The 24,496-nt window shown below is 32.8% G+C and overlaps 2 protein-coding genes across 2 annotated transcripts in view; both read right to left on the bottom strand.

The window, feature by feature from the left end:
* Positions 1-2,613: 2,613 nt before the first annotated feature.
* LOC139690758 (methylthioribose-1-phosphate isomerase) lies at positions 2,614-13,350 on the bottom strand. Its single transcript, XM_071588296.1, has 6 exons — positions 13,137-13,350; positions 12,775-13,010; positions 12,478-12,686; positions 9,295-9,503; positions 5,058-5,214; positions 2,614-3,588 (listed from the first exon to the last, which is right to left on the bottom strand). Exons 1-6 carry the CDS (start codon positions 13,266-13,268, stop codon positions 3,455-3,457), a joined length of 1,077 nt encoding a protein of 358 aa, XP_071444397.1. The 5' UTR covers positions 13,269-13,350; the 3' UTR covers positions 2,614-3,454.
* Positions 13,351-21,797: 8,447 nt separating this feature from the next.
* The window catches only part of LOC139690602 (glycine receptor subunit alphaZ1-like), a 314,341-nt gene continuing 311,642 nt past the window's right edge, over positions 21,798-24,496 (bottom strand). The window contains exons 9-11 of the mRNA XM_071588085.1: positions 23,992-24,060; positions 23,383-23,627; positions 21,798-22,499 (exon numbers count right to left, since the gene is read on the bottom strand). Of these exons, the coding sequence (XP_071444186.1) occupies positions 22,269-22,499; positions 23,383-23,627; positions 23,992-24,060 (545 nt within the window). The 3' untranslated portion in view covers positions 21,798-22,268. The remainder of the gene's footprint in view (positions 22,500-23,382; positions 23,628-23,991; positions 24,061-24,496) is intronic.

Genomic DNA, 24,496 nt, shown 5'->3' with positions numbered 1-24,496 from the left:
TATTTCCAATTTGTCTTGGGGATCCACATGAAATGGTATTCTTGGAGTCATTCCAAGGTCAATGCATTTGAGAACGCATCAACATGCACAATGAAATTGAAAATTGGCATTGCTTAGTAAGGGTTGAAAACACTTGAACTATTTTGCCATGGCACTTTTAAGGAGGAAATTATTTCTTGAATATTACTACTTTTTGTTATAACATTTAAAGCTCCAGCAGAAAATAATGAATAAAGTTAACAATTTTGGCAAATCAGTATCATCTCTCATCATCATAATATGCTATCAATCCAAGGATTAGTTTGTAGCAGCTCTCCAGACTACACTACTTCTTCCCAATCTATTTATCCCTGCATTACTTCTTCAATATACTTATCCTTTCTCTGTACATTACCATTTATATTTTCCTTGATCTCATTAATTGAAACTATTTATCCTAAATGCAAGGTTTGTCTAATAAGTATCAGCAACAATTTTTTCCTGATATGTGGATGAAGTGCTGAATTCAGACTGTCAGTTGAGTGTGGGTATATTCGCAGATTATCTTGCCATTGATAAGATGACAGGGCACACCATTATTGCTGAAAATTTGGCAATGCAAAAAATACTCCAAACTCGTCCTGAAGGTCTTGACGGATGACCAAAAGCAGAATCGAGTGTCTGCTTACAAAGACCTTCTGCAACGACATCGTGACCATTCCCCAACCTCCTTACAGTCCCATTTGTTACCAGCCATCTATTACCTATTCCCAAAAATGGAAAATAGTTGCTTTTATTACAAATTTCGATAATATCACTGTTTTGGGTCAGTAGTAAGCAAAAGTATTTCTATATTTTGATGAACATATCTGGACTCTTCATTTCCCTTTCTGTACCTGTACAGTTTAAAACATGTAAAGGTTCCATACACGTCATATATCTCCCCTGCCAACTCCTCTCATTCACCAAGTTAAATGACTGCACTTCGTTGAATGCATTCTCAAAATTCATGAAGCATACAAATGTATCCTGGTTATACTCTTTACACAAGTTCCCTCATAATTGCCATACCCATGCTCTTTTGAAACCCAAACTGATTTTCTCCGATCTCTTCTGCGATCGATGGCTTCCCAGCCCTTTCTCTATTTATCGTTTCTATTGTTTCATTCAATGCTTTCTTCATTCCATGTATATGATATTGAAATTCTTTGACCATTCCCATCCTCTTATCCTTACACAAGAATTTTACCAATTACCACCAGTTACGTTTTAGCCCCCACTATAGTGCCCTTAATTTTATTTTCCTATACTCATTCCCCCTCATTCTCTTAACATAAATACTTAACTTCACAGCAACTTTACTCATCTGAATTTGATTCCAGGATAGGGTCATAATCATCCTGCTATCCCTAAATAAATGCCTAGCCATAATATAATCTGATATCTCCAGGCCTTATCAATGTGCAAGTAAGTCTACTGAAGTTTTCAAACCAAGTAATAGCTTTGTTTAACTTTTTCTCTAGGAAAACTCCATAGTTTCCTACCCATAATCATCACTTTTTTCTAAAATACCTACCTCACCACTGGCCTACTGTTCACCTACTAATTCATTCCAATGTCACCAACAAGTATTTTCTTCTAAGTACATTCACAATCATGTCTTCTAACTGATCATTACACTTTCTACTGCTTTTTCACCATGACAGTTTCAACCATGTACACCTCAGGATATGGAAGATTCAGGAGGAATCAATCATGCTGGAGAACAAGAGGCAAGGGCATTCAGCACCTGGCTTGTTACCCATGACATTCCAAGAAGCTAACTTCATACCAATACATGGCCAAAGTGGTGGCTAAATTGTCTCATTCCTTTGATTGCAATTTTTAAAAATTCATTCAATTCAATACATGAAGTCTATTATCTTGGGAGAAAATGTGGAATCTGGCTGGATTGCGAGAGGTGCACTTTATGAAATAGACACTTTATACTATTAGCACAAAAAAACTATAGGGATTGAGTAATTTTCCACTAAAATACAGTATTTCTAATTAATTGGGGAAAAATACCTTGCGGCCAACAAAGAATTTCATACTGCTACATGGCAAAATATCAGTAGGGAAGGTTTTTCTTCTACTGAAGTTATTAAATTACAAAAAAAATAAATTCTCAGTATGCAGCCTTAACTGTTAGGGTTTATCTCCGAGACAATTTCCTCTATAGTGCTCAAACTTATACCATTTGAATATGATAAAAATTAAGTTTTTTAAACATTAATGACAATTTTGACATATGATTTAATATTTGTGATATAAAATTATTTATAAAAATGCAGTTTTTGATATCATTGGATCTGTTTGAACATCAGCGTGAAAATTAAAAAAATATGTATAAATGTCTCTACTACAACACAAAAATTTCTTGCTCAATACATAAAAACTTCCTGAGATAAAAATTATTTATCAAATGTATGATTTTGCCAAAACCATAGTTATTTAGGTCTAAGAGATCACTAAACAAATTTGAGTCTAAGAGTTTCTTGCCCATTAGGTATTTTTTAATTTTACTGCTTTTCATCATGAATTACTGATTTCAAAACCATTTTAAAATGTTTATCTCAGAAATAATACAAAATATAGAGCAAAATATAAAGGTTTTATTATTAGCAACAGTAATGACTTGAGGCAGCACACTGCTGTTCCATACATGATAATGTACCATGACAAAATGTTTAAAAATTGTTCATCAAGAAGTGCATTAACATTGTAACAATTCAATATATTAAAGAACTAGCAATAGGCCAAAACAAATACATTTAATGTAATAATTAAGAACTTTAAAGTTTCTTTTATTAAGGCATAAGCAAGAACAGAGATTTCAATGCATTATCACAGCATTTATAAGACTTTTACCACTCTTTAAAAGACTTGAGAGACATGCACCATTGATGTAAGAATTTCTTACACTGGACCTTACAAAATGTCAACACTGCTATTACCTCTTGAGTTAACATTTCAATTTGACATTGCATGAGGTTAAATTCAAATAAAAATTTAATACATTACATAAAAGTTTGGAAGACAATTGCCTCAATTGATGACGTTTTAATTTGAGAAAAGACAATATTCTCTGAGCTAGGAAATAGCCCATAGAAGAGTGATCATAGAAATAACACAAAACTAGCAACTCTTTAGTATAGATAACAAATTTAAGTTTCAATTCCACATCTGAACATAGGTAAAGTTGGAAAGCTAACGTTTGATGGCAAAGATGAAGTCTTTCCATTTATTTCCATGAAAATTAATAAATGGACTTATTATATTTAACTGGTATTCTATGAAAATAACAAAACTAACGATAAGGCTAAAAAGTTGCTACAAGTATTTCCTAAAATATTGCATTTTGCTTATTTATTCCCATAAAACTTATCAAAATATTACTTCATTCATTTAGTGCCGACCTATAATTCAAAATAAATCAAGATACATATGTCCGAGAAACATATTTAAGATTTTCTATATCAGTTGGCCTGAATGTCCCTTTCTCGGTAATGATACCTGTAATTAACTCAGCTGGAGTAACATCAAAAGCAGGATTCCAACATGATATTCCTGAAAAGGTAAATAAATATATTAGGAAAAGTCTGAAAAAAATACAAAAAAATTCATTATTAATTCTTGGATGGTCAGTCAAGCAAAGGGTATCTGGTGAAGAGGTGCAATAAATTCTCAAGAATAAGTTAAGAATTATTTTCCTTTTTTAGGTCAAGGAAAGAATGAATTTGACTTTCAGTAAATTCACAATATAAGGTGACATTTTTTAACATGGTCATTTAAAAAGCTCATAGGCTCTGGCTTGAAAATGGATTACTTTCAACAAACACTGCAACATTACTTCATTAAAATCTATTAATTATTTATGTTTTAGGAATATGAAAGAGATAGTACACCCAAAATACATTGTCTCTCATTACTTCTTTACATTAATAATTATTGTGGCCCATATTGATTGCCTGTAACAATATTAAAACTTCTTTAATGGGGTGAGTTTCGGACTAGATAATTCAACCTTCTATCTAACCCATGCAATGAGACAGTGCATGATAGGTGATGTTAGCACTACCACCAATATCAGAAGAATATATACCCATAGAAAACCAAGTGGATTTTATACACGAAATATTGGTGAGGCAAATAAATTATACAACACTACATATTTTGACTTTTAGATAAATTAATTCCAGCTATACTCTACACGCCATGAGTTTAGAGTGATAGCACTGAACTTTTTGCAATTATTATCATATCATAATATCATTATTTTCACGAAAACACATCTCTCTTCTTTCTCTTTAAAACCTTCATAGTTCATAATTCAAGGGAATTATGTATTAGAAATTTTGGAATCTAGAATCTTTCTAATCTCTCAATAGAGAAATGCCATAATGCAATCACAAATATCTTCAGTATTACTCAAAAACTTAAGGTGCATAAGGAAAAATAGCAGTTACAGAGAATGGGTCAACAAAGAATATATTTATATTTTATTATCTGTAACCTAAAACCAAAACAAAGCATGAAAGTAAAATAATTTAGGAGATTAGACTAAAATAGCAGAACAAGTGGATCTTTTTATTTAAATTTACTAACACTGGGCTGAATTGATTTAACACCTGGCAAGATAATTACACTACACAAGGCAATGAAAAAGAAACACATGATAGAATTTAAAAACATCTGATGACTTTTGGCTTGATTATATGGAATTCTTTCATGACAGAAATTGAAACTGAAATACAGGTATACAGCAATCTCACTTTCACTTTTTAATTTATAGTGTTTTATTATCATAATTATTCAATGGGGTGCTGCTTTGAGGCTGAGAGTGGAGAGGCAACATAACATTGAAAGCATCAACTCTGCATTTTTAAAGAGATTTATATTACTTGCAGGATTACCCATCATACTTGAATTGTAACAGTGGAAAGTTTGACAAGAGGCATCTGTTGATGACTTGACAAGCATCGACTTTTTAAATTCCCCTCCAGATTACAAATTAAAAGGACCTGAATTTTCCTTACCAGGAGCAGCTATACGGAAATCTCCAATATGAGTCATTTCATGATCAGGCCTCTCTTCAATTACTATGTGGTCTCCACTGGGTATTTTAAAATCAATGGATGTCAGAGGAGCAGCAACATAAAATGGTACTCCATGATGCTTGGCTACAACAGCAATCTATATTACATGGAAATTAGATAAATGTTATCAGTAAGTTTACCACTGCAACAGGCTTGTAAAATTATTACATTAATTGTTGATGCACCAATGATATTCAAAATATTTTCAGGAAAGTAAGGTGGTGGGGAGGGAATCAATAATGAAAGGCCTTTATGGACATCCATTACCTTAGTAAAACCAATTTAGGTAGACAAGCTGACCAACAAATTTAAAGTGATAATAAGAATATATATTTTCAACAACAAAGCATTCTCTAAATTAACTCTTAAACCCTTTCAAATTACATTATTTCATCAGTGAAGTGGCTAACAATTTCAAGACTCTCCCTTCTTGAAAGTGAGAATGTTAGAGAACTATTTGACTATAAACAAAAAGTTGCATTGAACTGATTTTGAGTAAAATGTGAAGAGATATTGTGAATGCATACATACTGAATGGTTTTATCCTAAGTTTTGTTCATTTTGTCATTTACCTTTAGCAAGAAAGAGTAATATTATCCATTTCTGAAAAATTTGGCTGGGGTAAAAATTTGTGGAAACACAAAACCTTAATAGTAAAACAAAGATTTGCCCATGAAAATTAAATTTGAATATTTAACAGGAGAAATATAATAAATGATTCGTAAATGAATTCCAAATTATTTTTTAACCGGCTGTAACTAAAGCATATGACATCCAGACATTGCAATGTTTTTCATTAGATGATGTAACTCTTTTAGTTATCCTCATCACATCTTCAAGCAATTACAATTGCCAATTATAACAAGTCAGCATCTTGGTATGGTCTCAAACCAATTGGTGATTACTCAACAGTGAAAAGATACTCATTTCAGTGACTTCATGTCCACTTTGAAGTTAGTGACTTACAAGCTGAAATACTCTCATCTGACTAGCTATTATTGAGCCACTATAACTGGGATGTATAGCCATTTATTTTGATGCTCTAAATTTTTATTGTAAGGATATATCAGGGATATTTCATTTCCTGACAGCTGAGAGATGTTTTGGCCCAGTGATGATGAAATTTCCATGATTTTGCAATGGATAAACATTATTATACATGTAGCTGCTACTGTTATAATGATATAATTCAACTTTCTTCATATTAAGAATAACATCAAAATAATTTGATTATTTCTGTCTGATCCAAGTATTTTTCTTAAATCATGATCAGAGAGACATTAAAGTTTTGAAGACTTACTTTTGAAAAAGCTTGTCCATGGATTGCTCATATACTGGCTTTATCACAGCTGCTCCACTAAACATTTTATGATCATGTTCAGTGTTGGATGAGATGCATTATTTGGTTGCATCTTGCAGAACAATTTAGCTCCATTATGATGGCCAATTGTTAAAAAACATGGTTGTAAAAAAATTCCTATTTCACAAAGGTCCAATGGAGGAGGAAGAAGTTGTAGATGGCTATTGTGTGATAGTTTATACGAATTGGGAGGTAAGAAGATGAAGGTGAAATATAAGGCAACGTGATGATCAGCACAGGCTATTGGACAAATCTTTGAGGGCATATAGAGTACCACCTTACCCAGAGGATCTTAAATATCCTATCCACATTTTTAGCTTTTACAGGCAATGCTCCTGAAACTATACTTAAAATTATAATAGCTACAATCATTTTCCGTGACATTTTGAAAAAATTGAATGAACAATTGAGTCTAGACTTCTTTTTAACTCCTTTCACTTAAATTATGTATGCATGATATTTGTTTTTATTTTCATATATTTAATTTACCAGTTACTATTCTGTTGCCTTTTATTAGATCTCCCTCAAAATAAGGGTGTGTGAAGTAGGATCAAGGGTAATGAGAGATACACAGAAGGGCAGCAATTAATGGAGCAACTGATAGGAGAACAATGAGCATGTACATGTAACTTCAAGGTCATATGTCAATCATAAATATTAACATTTCATTTTAAGTGAAACAGCTTATAAATTTACTGTATTATACCTTAGCTGGAAAATAACTTATAATTTTGCATTCCAGGCCATGCCAAACCAATTTCCAAGGCCTAAACCTCATTAGATGCTAGATTAAAACATAATTAGTCATTATGAAGTTACATAAAAATTAAACATCTCAAGTTTTTTTTTAATTATGAAGATAGATTTCTCAATAAATAAATGAGACAAAGGAAATATTTCACAAAATGGATAAAATCCATGCAAATTGGAGCAGCTAACTTTATCTAACATTGCTTTAACTGTTTACTTTCACATAAACAATTTTTGGCTTCACTTATTGAAAACACTATGCTGAGTATATCTATCATACCAAATTTACATAATTTTATAAAATACATTCATAGATCATGCTAGAAGTAGAAATTTGACTAGACTAAAAGTCGCTGAAAGTGGTTCTAGTTTAGTTGTAAATTATAATTAGAACATAAATATGCATGAAAAGGGTGCAAAGGGACCAATATATATTCACTTGTTCAACTTCTGTATTTGAGAAGCACACATTAAAAACCATTTTTCAAAAGTGCAGGAGTTAAGGAAATTTTATACTTCTTGTCACCCTGAGTGCAAAGCTTTAAAGGTGATGCATAATATGTTGAAACAAGAGAATCTAAAATTAGCACTATACTACAGTACTTTAAAGAGTAAGACATACACCTAGTGGGCTAAATAGGGAACTAATACAGAATGTATCACATGGATTAATTGCTTTCCCCAATCAATAGATGAAAGTGAGATTCCTGTGGGCAGAAGAAAGACAATAGTGCATAATATCAGTTCACTAAAGTACTCCCCAAGCAAACATAGATGGCTAGGGTATGGATAACTTGACATGCATCTTGTACAAGATAATAAAACACCAACTTGGAGACTATGTTTTTATATATCTGGAAAAGAAAAAAAATTAAGAACAATGTTTTCAGCGCAAACTTTTCAAGTACAAGTCAACTATCCAAACACTGTTAACATTTATCAGAAATGTTGGAGAGTTAGAATTGACTTACTTTAAGTTCAACTTAACAGGGAAAAAAATGGGCAGCAAAGTTTCTCACAGAAAACTTGAGGAAAAAAAAGGAAACATTAAAATGTGTGAGGGGAAAAATAATTGGATCACACAATAAAAGTCTGCAGACCAGAAGCTACTTTTAATGCCAAAATAATGAACCCGATATTTAAATTTTTGAGTGAGTGAGAGGTCAAGAAGTTACTGTCGCAGCATCCCCCATAGTTCCTTTGAATAAGACATTCATGAATAAAAAAGGTCAGTATAGAATTCATTTTTGATAGTAAAAATATAGCATTTATTGGGGCAAGATTGATATTAGATAATCCCTTCTTTCCAACCTAGACCTTATCTTCTCTACTTTTACAGTCAATATTTTAGTCACTGGCAATATCATCCAAGTAGTGCTACACACTGTGTATGTGCAGATAAACATGTATTTCTGAGGAGGTGTTCATGAAGGATAACTATCCATAAATGAAGAAATGTAGAAGTTAACTTGATAGCAAGCATTGCAGATTTTAGAACTTCAACTACTTTTTGAAATAAATACAGCCAAACCTCAAACTTAAGTTTTTACAAGGACCAGTAAAAAAAACATAAATGAGGCAGGTGGAAATATTTTTAGTTCACATAATTTGCATTAATATTTATATCCACATAATTTATTATTCATAACTTTAATTTTTTAGTACCCAAGAACATAACCTGTAATGTATGTGTGACAGAAGTTTCACCACAGTATTACGTAATTGGCAGCTATGGCAAGTTGAAATGTGTTCGACCTAGCATACTGATGCCATGTGATTGTGCATTAACATTGCCAAGGAACCATTTAAGTTGAGGAACTGTTACATGGATATATTAAATCAATTTATATGGGTGTATTCTGATTGCATTCCTTTAAGGCGAACAGCAGTCCAGGCATCATAAAAATTACGTATAACCAAGGATTAATTGAATTTAGGGTCCATAAAATTATGTTTCACTTAACATTACCACGTGTTAAAAAGCTTAGAAAGTTATATGATAGGTCCAGCAGAAGATAATTTATGCTAAAAGATAGCTTTAAGGTTTAACTTGAAGTGCTGAATCACCTGATAGGTTCCAATTTTATTGGCAGTGTCACCATTAGCAGCTATTCTGTCAGCTCCCACAACTACAGCTGTGATATGCCTCTTTTTCATTAAAGCTGCCACCATGCTATCACACAAGAGTGTGGCCGGAATCCTCTCTTGAACCAATTCATATGCTGTCAAACGTGCACCTTGGTTGTAGGGCCTCGTCTCAGTACAGTAGACCTGGTCTGGGAATTGGATGTATGCAGGTTGGCCCCAACACCAATTGTTTGATGTTCAGTACTTGAAGAATGAGGAAATTAGTGGTCCCTCTAGGACACACCAAGCAAACTTAAAAGATAAAAAATTATGAAAACTTTTCATACTGAAAGCAACATTTGCCTTCACAGTTCCCCCGCTTCTTTTTTATGACTTTGAAGACTGGTTTCTGCATAAACATCTAAGGCATCACATTTGACAAAACTAATGATGAAGGTTTCATATGCTTCATAAGAAAAATTTCACATACAAAACTCAAAAAGGTACCTACAACACTACAGTTTGCAAAATTTTCAACTAAAAAATAATACGGTAGATCTTGCTGCAAATATAGGGGCAAAAAACTTGCACATTTGAAATAACATGCATGTCTGTCTATTGCATCCAAATATTTTCATTTCAAATCTAACTAAATACAGTAGATCAGAGGTCCGTGTTGTTGGTATTAATGAGAGTTAATATATTTTAAAAAGATCACTGAAACAGGAAAATGAAGTAGAAAATGCTTACTAAATTAGATAAGCCTATTTAATGCTTTAGCATGAATGCTTCTCTTTGCTTGCAAAAGAAAAAGGTATATCTTGTCCAATAATCATTGATCGTAGATTAAATCACTATGAAAATAAAATGCTTATTCTTTTAACCAATGATTGACTTTCAAACTAAAAACTTTCAAATCCTGCATGTTGTGCACAAAGTTTACAGGCAAAAATGAACTGACATATTTGTAAAGAATATACCCCTACTAATGACACACTGCTTCTCCTAATAATATTCATCATTTGTAAATAATTTTTCATGGGTTAAATTAGCTTAAAATTCAAAGCATCATTTTCAGAATAACTAAAACAACTGAGGTATAAATGCTTAGCTTGCAATCAACCACCTGCAATTACAAGTGACAGAGAAGCTGTGTAACCCTAATAAAAGAATAAAACTGATTAAAAGCCTAACAAGGGAAAAATAAGTAAATAAAATATGTATGGAACTTTCAGCGTCAGTATAATGCATGCATGAGCTCTCAGAATAGACATTTCTGAAGTAAGTTCCCAGTTGTTGCATATTGATTTACAAGAGAGACAAAAATTAGAAGAAACTTGCAAATTATCATATTGAATCTCAGGCACCAGTACGCTTCCTGTACTTCAAGAATGGCTGTGTTTATCAATCAAATACCATTTAAGTGGCACATTTGAGTGCAGCTAAACATTTCCAAAACCTAAACAGATCCTTAGATTTTTACACAAATTATTTCATCCTTCTCAGTTTCACTGAACTTTCCTAATTTCGAACCCGGGCCCTCTGGTCAGTAGTCCAACGCTCTGCCCCTTGACTACCACGACCCAACCCTCAATATACTAACCTAAAAACATGGGCAAATAGATTGGCCACCAACTACTTTAGCTCATGCACCAGAAACAATAGATTGACCAGTACTAAAAATATGCCAAAGTTAGGCTGAATGCTACGTGTTAAATTGTCACAGATAGTAAGTTTGCAGAATCACTAAATAAATATTTCAGTTTTTCTTTGGCCAATTTTAAAAGCATTTAATAGTATTCACACTGAATGCATATTGACATTAATTGAAAATGTAATTTCACGTCCAGTCTTTCATTTAGCCAATATTAACCCATAAGATGAGAATTGGCAAACAGCTCATATGTTCATTAGTCATTGTCAAGTCACCAATAAAAATTGATTCTTTCATTAACCCCTTTATTCACTTGTGATTTATTACCAGGCACATAATGCCATTTAGCATTTTGATCAAGTGCTAAGCATTTTATTCTTAAAACTTGAATTAAGGAAAATTGACAGGAACAGCAGCCAAGATTGTCAAAAAACTCCATGGAGAGACCATGGCTTTTGCATATTTAACTACCAATATATCAGTCTACCACCAATGTCAACACGCAACTCATTGAAGAGAGTCAGTTGTTACTGCATCAGCTTTTATTCCAGTTCTCCCTTTGGAGGTTTACTGTGCCACATTATTTAATTTCATCGCCAGTATTTCACCATGCATGATCTTCAAGTTCAAATGTGAACCAAAATGAAAAGTATTTACAGTCAATAGGATTTACACAATGAATTGGTTGATTGGTACTTCAAATCAAGATAAAATTCTCTCAGATGTTTGTCCAGGAGAATCTGCAAGGTAAAATAGAATGTTGGCACTTAAACTTGAATAGGCAGCTGCTGACCAAGATATCCCAGTCTCCTTTGACTAAATTTCGAATTCAATTCTGTTTCACTAAAAGAGTTGACCCTCCAGTAGGCTAAAGCTAATTTTATTTGATTCCATATGTTGGCCAGCATGTAGCATTTATCTATTATTTATTTAAGAACCTATCTCACACTTGAGTTACTATGGTTTGGTTCATCTTATCAGTTTTCATTTCTCGGGTATGTATGAACATTATCAGTATGTAAGAGAAAAAGATAGCTCATTTGAAATTACAGTGCATGTTATCTGTTTACATTACATAAGGACTCAAAAGAAAATACGAAGCACATACATAGATTGCAATGGCGGCGTTTTTTTCTGGTCTTCTCACTAACTCAGCCAGTTATCACTCATTTAAAAAACTTAGTCATAAGTTCCACATGATGTTTAAAAAAATAAGTTTGGTTTTAATAGGAAACTTACAATGACAAAGAACTGGGGAAACTTTCACTGCATAAACTGATTGAATTATTCAGAACACTGCCGCACGTTGGGACAAGTTAAACACAAAAAAATGATATTTTAAATACAGAAGAATTATCTATAGGGGCACGGCAGTATGATAGGAAATGAATACATGACATGGGGATTCAAATATTTGGTTGAGATACTCAGCGTTTTACAAAATAAAGAGTGAATACTAATTATAGAAAAACTGAAGCTGGTTAGTATCTCAAATATAAAAAAGCTGAATTAGATGGGTATGCACTTACCAATTTTTCCATTAGCATAGAGAGAGCGAATGACACCCAAGGCCGTTCCATAGCTAGCCGTGGCCAATGAGCCTGTATTACAATGCGTCAGAATTCGGACGGGTCCATCAGTCTTTTTCCCACTTAAAATCGCTGATGAGCCATTATCCCCAATTGCACGATTATCAGCTATATCTCTATCAAGCATGTTCTCTATAGCTTGGATAAACCTAAATCAAAAGAAACGACCATTTATGTTTAATCAGTGGTTTTGTAACGGTAAAAATAACTGAGTTTTCATTGTATGAGAATATCTACTTCAGTTTCATTGTGTCAACATCAATGGACTCGTTTTCGTCTAGAGAATTCACAAATGCTATCAAATCGTCCGCTGCAATTTTCATATTAACGGCAGTCGGTCTTGCTGAGACTAAATAATTTAATCTTCCTTCCACTTCTTGTCGCAAAGTTTTTTTGGTGTTGTAAATCTCTTGCTGTAGCTCCACTGCAAGACTTAGACATCCTACAATGGCTATAGCCGGGGCTCCACGAACCTACATTTACACAACAAACAAATTGGAAAATATCATAACAACAAGCTGTAGTCACAATTGACAGGGCCTCTAGAATTTCATGACGCAATATCATCAGTAACAAACTAAGGGTAATATTACACGCACCTGCATTTTGTTGATTGCATGCCACCCATCTTCCACACCTTTAATGTTCACATATTTCGATTCTGAAGGCAGTAACAATTGATCCAAAATCTCAAGTCTCCCATTGCCATACTTTATAGCTTTCAGGGTCATTACTTCAGAAATAAGAACTCTTATTTCTCAGTCACCTAGCCAAACAACGACAGACCGACCGGAATTACCAAAACAGCACAGCAGTTTGAGAACGTTGAGAAACTTTCATATTGTGCTGGTCCCTGGCGGCAGAAGATTCGCGCGCTTATTTAAATACCCTTATAGAAACAAGATCTTCGTCGGAAAAATGTAGCGTCCTCACGCAGGAAGGTTGGAAGTAAAGAATTGTTTGTCTGTTTCTCGTATTAAATTGAAATAACTTGAGATTGGTTAACTTCAAGTACTCTTACGCACTGAAAATGCTCTAAGTAGTTCATTATTTTTCCTAAACTTTAAATATTTTAATCAATCAACTGGAGCAAAATGTGAGATATTGGATAGAAGGAAGGTAGGTAGAATTTAAATTAGGGTGAGGTATCAGCTAGCATGTTGTTAGGTGAGGCTTAAAAAGTATAGTGTTAATGTGTCCATCTAAATAATTCAACAGGAAATAAAACTAATGAAGGATGACTTGCTGAATTATAAACCATGCATTGCATAATGATTCCTATGTATACAATTATGCCAATCAAGTTCCAATTTCCTCAGGAATATGATCTTGGGGTGATTTCTGGTTCTTGAGAGCGAAATTAACTAATTACCAACTTCCCTAATTAAAAGCAAATTAACCGAAATTTTGACTGCCTATGATGATAACTATTTTTCCTATGAACAATTTTATGTAAGCCCTTCATTTGAAAAACAGAATGAACTTTCAATGTATTTATTGGAGAAATTTACAATAATGTATGTTCTTGTATCAAATAGAATGATTCTAAACCATTGGGTAGAAATGGAAAACATATATAAGGAAGCTCTTAGCTGGATATTATATGGCAACTTCAAATGATTTGTGATCACCTATTCAAGAAAATTGGATAAAAAGTAGGTATAAGATATACTGATTGGATACTCTGACATTGTAGTGCAGTTTTACTGCTTGTTTTTGTTATGTATTACTACTAAAAGAAAAAAAAACAGAAAAATAATATCCATATACATGCGATAGGAATGGATTACTTAGGATGAAGTTGTGGGATAAATATGCTTGATCATCCATTAAACAAAGAGGAAAGAAAAAATATATAATAGTGCTGGAGAAAATCAATAGAATTAAGATATAATGACTTTAATGGTATGGACAAATAAGAAGAATGGAGTATGACATGTAACCCAGAAGAGTAGGAGTTAATACCATTGGGAACAAGAAAGCGAGGATGCTCATGTGCTGGAAGCTTTCATTTAATTTAAAGATGGGCACCTCAAAACTACAATGAAGTGCATCGGGAAATATTTCTGGCCAGAAAATGTGTTGGAAACATGAATGCAGTGTGGTGTCATAGTTAAATTCCCTCAAATTCATAGTATTAAGCAGTCAGTCATATTTCCTAATGGATTTCACATGCAATATTTCACACTAAGCTATTGGCTAAGGCTGTTGGCCTAGTGATTAAAATATATATCATAACCAATCCTTCACAATGATCTACTTTGAGCTCTGCTCTCAGATAAGTTCAAGCAATTATGTAGTGTGCAAGAAATTTTACTGCAATAGTGATGGAAGTACTGCTTTTTCTGAAGGAAGGATTTCAACTCACTGGATATTCAGGAAGGATACCTAGAATCAAAACCATAACAAAGTTGGGCACATTCCTCAATGAATTCCTGGATGATTATGTAAAAAATTAATATTAGTAAGAATTTGGAAAAATCCCTTTTTGAAATACAGCAATAATAATTCATGAAAAATTATTGATATCTAATGGGAATAAAAAATAATTTATGAATATCAATAATTTACTTTGAAAGCCTGAAAAGCCGAGTACGTGAGCATGAAACCCTGGGAAAAGAATCAATTTTCCTGATACAACTCCGAAGTAAAAACGACCATTTTGAATTCTAAGATCCATTGCCTCTTTTCTAAGACAGTTCAAATTTACGGCATTGGCTTTTTTGTTTTCTATTGTGTCACGACTGTAGGTACATTCATCACAAGTTTACAATAATTTACCTTGTTCGTGAAGCTGCAATTAGTTCCATTGGAAAGAGTTCATGAGAATCACCTATTTTACTGTTGAAATTCAAATGTTATTGTTTCTATTCCATCAATATTTTGCCCACATATATGTCTATGCTCATCAAAACGAACTCCACGTGTGTCTGGCATTTTTCTGAGAGCAAAGAAGTGGTTGTTAGATATTGATAAGGCATAATAGAATTATGAATGTTCTCATATTGGTTTATTTAATGTTGGCATTAATTTATTGAAAAATAATGGTGGCTTAAGTGAATATAAGCCAGATGAATTAAGCTTTGGAATGAACAAGTTGTTGCTAATTTAAACGATTTAAAATGATCTGGGTCAGCAAACACAATTACTGGATCACATCTTGTTGGAAAGTAAAAGCTAGTGCTGGTTTTCTTTTGGAATCTTGGCGCTGACGGAAAGTTTTGTGGTTTTAGTGCTTTGACTTTTCAAAACCTAACACCAAAAATAAGAAAAAAATAGTTGATAACACTCAAAATTGCAGAGTTAAAATGGTGTACTTTGTTGCTAATTATCAATTGTATAAGCATAGGATCAGCATTCAATTATTATAGTTGCTCTTCTCAGAAAAACACTGGTCAGATACTTTTCATTGATATGTGCATAGTAAGTTGGCAGACTTCTCTATTCTCCCAAAGTAGAAGGTTATTTTCTAAATAGCATTTAATATACTAAACTTAATAAAGGTTTTGTCAAATAAAATATTTTTTTATAGTTATTTTGCTTCTGCAAAAATAGCAGATTTGGTAATACTTGCTAACATGATATATAATTAGTCTTTTATAGTAATAATATTTCAAAACCACTACTCTTTTCATCATGCAAATTCATAATGTGAACTGGGGTTGATAACTCTTAAGATGGATTGAATAACTCTGAATATAATGTTCACAGCATTTGTTACTATTATTGTCATAATGATTAGGTATTTCTGTTTGTTTTATAAGAGCCATAGGTTACCTTCCTTTCCTTGGCCCTAATCTAAATTCCAGCAAATAATATAAACTGGAGAATTTAGATTATCTTGGCAAAATCCTAGCTAGAATTCTTTTTGAAATATACCTGTGTTCAAGTCATTAAGACTATTTTCATACTTTAGCTTTGTGTATTTTACACTATATAAGGTATGGTTTGTCTCCAAATGGAGTTAATGAAAATGCACCTTACTTCTTACATACTTCAGTGTGAATAACAATGTTTTAACAGTTTTCTAATAAAATATGCACTGCACTATTAAATTGCAGTATCCTACCTCAGTATGTTTTTCACTACTCATCCATGCTCATTTGATGCATATTAAAAATAATAATCAAAAGAGTTATATGAAAAAATGCAGCTATTTAGATGGCCAAGTGTATTGAATTAATTAGTAGTTATCAAAAGGTTTTTTAATTTGTTTCAAAATATGCTTCCAAAATTAGGGAAATGCCAGAATATATGCTGCTTTATGGCAGAAAACTACTGTATATATTTATTTTGAAAGCACAATGTGATTTTAAGTTTGTCTTATAATATTTTAAGTAAGATTGCTTCAAAATCACTTGAATGTTGTTCTATATCATTTTAATTATTGCTTATTCATATCAGTGCAAGGAAATTAATCCAGATTTGAACACCGAAACAGAGTGTCCCAGTGCTCTACCTACAGAACAATCACCCCTCATGTTCCTCATTTATATTAATTGAATTCATTTTCAAGCTGAGAAGTACATTATCGTACTTTTATATATTTTGTGACTTATTCAAGAAGTCTAGCATATCATGACACTTCATGGACTAGAAAGTGTCATGCTCCAGCATTCAAAATGTGTTATTTCCTGGTGTAAAAATGTTGTCTTTGAGGTAGACCTAAGCACCTTTGTATCATTAGGATATTAGGAGTGAAGTATGGAGAGGGAGTGAAGAGCATGGTCACAGTATTTTGACATTTTCAGCACTTTAATGTTGAAACTGCCCCATTCCCTTACTATTTTATTGTAGCGATCATCAAATGAGGAGTGCCGTATATGCCCACTCCTGAATGGTAAGGGACATGATCTAAGTACTTTTTTCTAATAATGAATTAAGGTTTTTACATGATTTTGAAATGTTTTAATTCTCTAAGGTCTATTAACCATTTACACATGGAATTTTTTCCAACCACATTTTGATGCTTCATCTACATCCCATGCTTTCAGAATCTGGACTGTTCCAGAGAATTTTAAATTTCGACTTCCATAATCTGAGGTGCATCATCCTTCATTAAACTTGTTCAAAATTTTGCTCCATTATTCCTTGAACTTAATCTTCATGCCTTGATATTCACTGGTCGATAACAAGTTATGGGAATGACTATTCAAACAAAACTTTAGTTCAAGCCTATAATAATGTAGGAGACAATATCTATTATGCATTTTCTTTAAGACATGTTAGTTCTTTCATTCAGAATCAAGCCTATAAGGTAGCAACTATATATATAATCATCAAATTAAGACATTAACAGAAAACTATCGCCATCAGAGACAGTACAATCACACCATTTATGCTGTTTCACATACACACAGGTCAGTTATTCATCTCACAATCACTTCAGCCACATACCTTGATACCTTAATATACAGTTTTCTTACATTCCAAGTATCAATTACATAAGTAGCAATGCCATAACCATTGATGATGGCCCATTCTTATGGGATCTCATCCAGCTATCATGGCTTTGATTATTCAAGACTTTTCTTTGTCTGTTACTAGGGTTATATACATTAGATCATGATATGTTGCAGCCTTTGTATTACTTGTGACACTTGATACATTCACTGCTAATGATGATGGTACTTGACTGGTCAGTTTTGGCACATATTTACCGGCATGCCAAATACTAAACCAAAGTTTAATGATACCCTAAGTATTCACTGCATACTCTAAATAGAATGGTGGTCCTTTCTTTAGGAAGGGACTACCATGTCAGTTAGTGCACCATTGTCCATATTCCACCATTATAAAAAGGGTATGTGAAGTATAATTATCTACCAAGATTCATGTATATTCATCTGATCAGTATTATAAAATTAAATCATTTCTAGTAGGATCATATTGTGCTCAATTTTCCTTTAAAAATGTACACTTCCAGGGTAATTATTTTAAATTTAACCTTAAAATTAGTTAAATATTTTATTTATTGATCCCAAAGAAAGAACTTTACAGAAATGTTGTGCGTCACATAAATATTCCATATGTATGTAATGATTTTTGCACCACTATGTAAGTTACTGCACCTCATTCAGCTTCATTTTCAAGGTAATCCCTTGTTTAATTTGATGTCCTCTTAGAATATGTAATTCCAGCTGCTATTGGGAGTTTTGAGATGAGGAAATTAGTTTTTACATTTAATTTTTCATCATGTTTATATGAAAAAATTTTACACTTTGCCATCACTTTTACAACCTTTATAAATGTATGTATTTATTTGATCATCAGTCAACAGCATATATAGAATTTGTAAAGTTTGGAGGTATCAAGATCTAAATTAACATGTATTTGTTATTATTATAAGAGTTTTAATTTATCATTTTTGATGCTGAAACCATGTTTATATTTTTCTCTTATAAAATAAGTTTCCAAGCTAGGAATCACTGAATAGCGACAGCTTGACATATAGTTTATTTTCCTTTACAAGTATTATTTTTAGGAAAAAATATTAGGAACAAAATCATGGTTTAGGTGCACACATATACCTTCAAATGTGATGACATGGCCAAAGAAACTGGAAATCACAAATTTTGGGGACAGATATAGCAAATACATATTGCAAAAATGAGGATTTTGAAAGGGTAGGGATAACATAAGTGATAAAACAGAGCTTGCTAAGGTTCTTGATAATATAATATGTGATAAACTTAGGAATTTTTTGTCACCCTGTTTAATATTCCTCTCTTCAAGCATCCTGTCGTGAGGTAAAAACAGTAATCAGTGTGTGTGAAAAGTGATATGTACAGATGACAATTAGCAGAAAGTAATGAAAAGGGTAGACTGAAAGAAATGTGTCATAGGAAATCAGGCTTTGAAAAGTTGAGGGTACATATTGGAAGAAACTCCTCAAGAAATACATGAATATTTCAGTGAATTTTACTTTCCAGTTTCTATTTCCAAAATGAATCAGATTGTGCCTCTTTTGCAATTATTTGTTTGCATTAAAGAAAAAAGAATATATTTTCTGTATCCTATTGTTAGCTTAAGTGTCTAATTTGGACAGGTGCATTAACTATGGAAGTTTGACACCTAGGAGATTTTTGAAAACTGTGCTAGTCCTTATTATATTACAAAAACTACATTTGCAAACTAATTTGTCACATGCTGGCTATTTATCAGTTTCACGCTACCTTTATTTTCTTTTACAAACACCAACACCCACATACTTTTTCATAATCATATGAAATTTATAGATGTATTTACAATATAATGTATGAGCCCAATGCCTTTTAAAGATATTTTTTTTATCTTCTTCACCCCAAAGTATTAAAATCTATTATATCCATTGATCTGGATTAATCCATATTTTAAATATGTTATAATAAATAATTTACCTTTCAGTTTAGTATAAAAATACCTTGGGAAAAACAAATTGTACACACATAGATATTAAAATTTTCTTAAAGAGTATCACATCAAATATTTGAAAACATTTATGAACTCTATAAATCACCATAAATGCTTAAATTTGTGTATAATTTGAAAAGTGAGATCCATTTAACATGATAGCTCACATGCGAAAAGTTGAATTCCTAAATTATATAGTTCCATGAAATTTGCACCCAAGAATTAGGAATTTTATTTATTTCAATTTTACACATTCTCTTGAAAACTCAGTCTGTTACAAATAAATTAAATATGTATAATGAATTTATATGGAGGTATTAACATTCAGGCTGATGGTTGTCCATATGCTAGTCCTTAGATGTCAAGAAAAGAGTACATGTTACATTGGCCATTCCTGAGGTATCTTTCAAAACAAGTTGGTACTTTTTGTTTCTGTTGTCTCATCTTGTGTATAAATTTGGCATATTTATTTGCAGGGGCAATCAGTTTTAAAATTTTGTTGAGGCATATTTGTAAGATATTAATTCATTGTCTTCCCAAGTAAAAATCATGAATTGGTTTTGAGATGCATAGCCATATTGAAATGAGATGAATACTCACCAGCTCCCTAGAAAAGAAAATTTTTTCCATATACCTAGTTGCTTCCCATATTTTAAAAAGGATTTGAATATGATATTTGAGCTGAAAGTCATACAACTTTGACAAAATCAAAAAGTAGTTGTTGGAATATATAGAAAAATTTTACTCTTGGTTCATGTCTGTAGAAGAATGCCCCAATGGAATTCTGTAATTTTTGGTATATTAGTTCATATTCATAGTTCTGAAGGAGTCAAACCTTCATAATAGCCATTTTTAATGTGAACGAAATCTTGATGATCATGTGCTTAGTGTTTAATTATGTATATGGGCTCTCATTATGCTCGTAGTGTCTTTAAGTAGTTAATTGGACACCATGACCATTCCTTCTCATTTCAGTCTTCAGTATGTAAACAGCTTATTTCTGGGGATTCCACTCTTTTTATATACACATCCATGAAAAACAAAGAAGGGATCCAATGTTATTGGTCAAAGTACTTGGATGAGGGTAGAAAATCTGCAACATTAATTGCTCATCCTTGAAGGTATGTATGTACTTGAAAGGCCACAGGCATTAAATTTAACATTAATGGTGCATACCACTTCTTTGACAGTCACTCATGCTGATGATTAGCGGGCGATTGCTCTGAAATCGTATTATATTATGATATTATATTGTTGGGTTATGATCATATTAATTGAATTTTGTTACATACAAATAGCTGCATGAAGCTTTGAAGCACAATGAGGCTGACACTAACCAAGGGCCATAAGAATGAAATACTTATTTTTCTGAGCATGCCTTTAGTAGGTGTCTAATGGAATAGATATGCAAATATTATGAGAAGTCAATAACCTTTAAGATAGGAGCTCAAAATAGTTGCTTTTTATATCAATGCATTCTTAAATACTGTATCATGCATTATCTCAATGTATGCAATTCCCTTATGTTAGCCTGTATCAATTTATGCTGTTTGCAACAAAAATCTTCCTTTTAAAATTCATGTATAAACATCAACATTTGTTTTGGGAATGATAAATTAGCTTTTTCATGGCTGGACGGAAATATTCTATTTCTTGGTTTTCTAGGGTTAGTTAGATATTCAAAAAGGTGGTTAAATATTTCTATAAATTGCATTGAAATAGTTTTTAGAACTAGAATTTTATGCTCAGAAAATAAAGTTGTCCAAGAAAGTTTAATTTGTGGCTACTTAGGTTATTTTGAATTTTGATACGGTTTCAATAATATATAAATGAAAAAAATAAATTTGAGATTCATAATCTACAAGGGTTTCTATAATGTAGAAGGAGCTTGAATTTCAGTCAGTATTACCTTTCCTTCACCATAATTCTTTTGTAATCATCATTTTGGTGTAGATTTCAATAAATGTCTGTTCAATGAATGGGTTTGTTGTTAAGAAGTAACTTGCCAGACTTATTTCAATTAAGTACCTAGCATTAGTATTTTGATTCTTAGGAAGATATGCTATAAATTTGGCATTTTGTCCAAGTTAATTTCTGAGGTATCATGTATCTTTTACACAAATTCACTGCATGTTAATGGCATTGAGCATTGATTAATAACTTTATATTTGGAGACTTTTTTATTATTTCATACTTTATTGATTTTGTCTCAGTTTTCCTTTACTTCTTTCTATGGATAACATAGATATTCATTAAAGAACTGAGGCATGACAGACTGTGCCTTTAACATTATGTAGCTTGGTTTTAGTGTATCAGCTGTGTCCATTTTGAATGAATATTTAAGCAAGCATGTAGTATGGCCAGTAGAATAAGTTAAAGGTTGCAAAAGCCAAAGGGAAACAAAACCTAGACCATTCGTCTATTTTGCGGGCCAAGATTTTTGTGTAAATTGGCATTTCTCGATATTGTGAGATCTGAGGGAGGCGTGAATCGTAGCAAGGGACAGCACTGACAACTCCCATGATGCCTGATGTGCCCATTACAGCTGGATCAGATCCAACACGTCTCATCTGTATGGGAAGAAAAATTAGAAAGCACCAGTTAAAAAACGATTGTGAGTCAGCTGCATTAGCTATTTATGTGACGATAGGCTTATGAGTAGATGAAATAAGGTTTGATCAAACAGTGCCCCTGAATTGGAGAAGTCTACTCAGAATCAAAATCCACTTATGTGTTTGAAATTGACAGTTACAGATGGTACCTTTATCATGCAGCTTTGTTTGAGAGAATTCTCTGTAGATCAAATGAATAATCAGAAAACTAAAAGTTTGATCTTGTGATGAAGTGCCAAGTAATCTTTCATTTTGTTGAAGTGTGAACTGGTTTTGAGCTTTGAAAATTTCAAAAAAGTCACCACTCTTAATGTAATTCAAAATAAAGCTGCATTTTTTCAGATAGTTTATATTACAGCCAGAGTAATGAATTCTCTATGCATGTCTAAGTAAAACAATTTCAAAGTTTATATATCATTCATCTTGACCGTGATTTGAACCTGAATCCCTCAGTGACTGGCCGAATGCTTAGCAACTGTGGCATCCTTTTACAGTCAGAAATTCTTGAGGGCTCCAAAGGGATGAGTTTTTATGACGAAATAACATTTTAATACATATTAGTGGATGACTCTGTTAGAAGCTACTGTGGAGGCATCTCCCACAGTTTTTGAGGATGTCTAAATAATTTGAATAATATAGGCTATAGTTTGTGTGCAAGGAAAAGTGCATCCATGCAATTCAGTTTTCAAGGTGAAACACCCGTGTTCTTGAAACTATTGAATGGGATATACTTGATGGTGAAAGTTTTCTTTTGCTACACTATATAACTATTCAGAATGATTATTACAAGCAACTTTTTACGTTGTTACGAAGAAACCTTTGAGTGAGAAAACTTAGTTACCAGAGAAATTGCTGAAGCTCCACTGTCTGATGCCTTATCCTGAGAGCAAGAAGTTGGTCCATCTGGATAAGGTACCTTAGAAGGAGGACCAGAGCCTCCATTGAGTGGGGCTGGAGTCACTAATCCTCCCACACCTGTAGCTGCTGCTGTCGTTGCAGCCGCAGCTGCTTTAAAGTTAACGTCAGGCTGTTTGCGCCACATATAATTGACAATTGTGAATTCCAGGAGTGCACAGAAGACAAAGGCTGTGGAATAAAAGTAAGAAGAAGAAGATAAGAATCATAAAAATGCAATGGATGAAGGAGGTGCGCTATTTTTAGAGCATAAGATCACAGTAAGGACTTGGCTTACATGTACAATGGAAGCACTATTGACTCAGGAAGGAACCAAGGCAACAGGGATAAGTTAGTTTTCCTGCACTCTTTGACTAATTCTGGAATCATCTATAAAATTTTTGTAATGAATCTGATTATAATCCATAATGATCTTCATTTACTTATTTTTATATTCACGAAAGAGTAGTGGCATGTTATTATCCGAATCCTTTAATTGCAATTTTTAAATTAGTGAAACGATTTTAGTATCATTTAGGGCCAAGAATTCCCTTACCTGCACAAGTTCCCATCCACACGTCAATGGCTTTCACGTAGCTCACTTGCGGCAGTCCACTCTGAATTCCTGTTGAGAAAGCAGTTCTTTTAATATGGCAAAGGTCATAAGACATTCTGTGGTAGTAAATATTTAGCATGAGAAGAAAATGGAATGCATATTAATGCTGCAGGCATGAAGTTGGTAATGAGTGAATCAAAGTGATAAATGATTAGTGAATGAAAAAACTAGCAGCCAATGGTTCGAAAGATCTTAAGAAAAATGACTGTTAATGAGCCAGCTCCATTGTGAAGAAGTGAAAAAAGCCATCCAGTTTTTGGAGTGAGGTGTCATTGTTTTTATTTGCTCATTGCCACATGAGTGTGGTGTAGTCATCACTTGGTTGCCAGTTATCTACAACACAATTTTACTAATTTTGCACATGAACAAGTCAGCTCATGACCTCATGTAGTTTAGATTGCGTGGTAAATATCTTTTTTGTATTGTTTTTGTGTGATTGCGACTG

This window comes from Hetaerina americana, unplaced genomic scaffold (genome assembly GCF_022747635.1).
Source record: "Hetaerina americana unplaced genomic scaffold, ioHetAmer1.1.p SCAF_3, whole genome shotgun sequence".
NCBI classification, from domain to species: Eukaryota; Metazoa; Arthropoda; class Insecta; order Odonata; family Calopterygidae; genus Hetaerina; species Hetaerina americana.
This window is presented reverse-complemented; position numbering and strand designations above follow the sequence as displayed.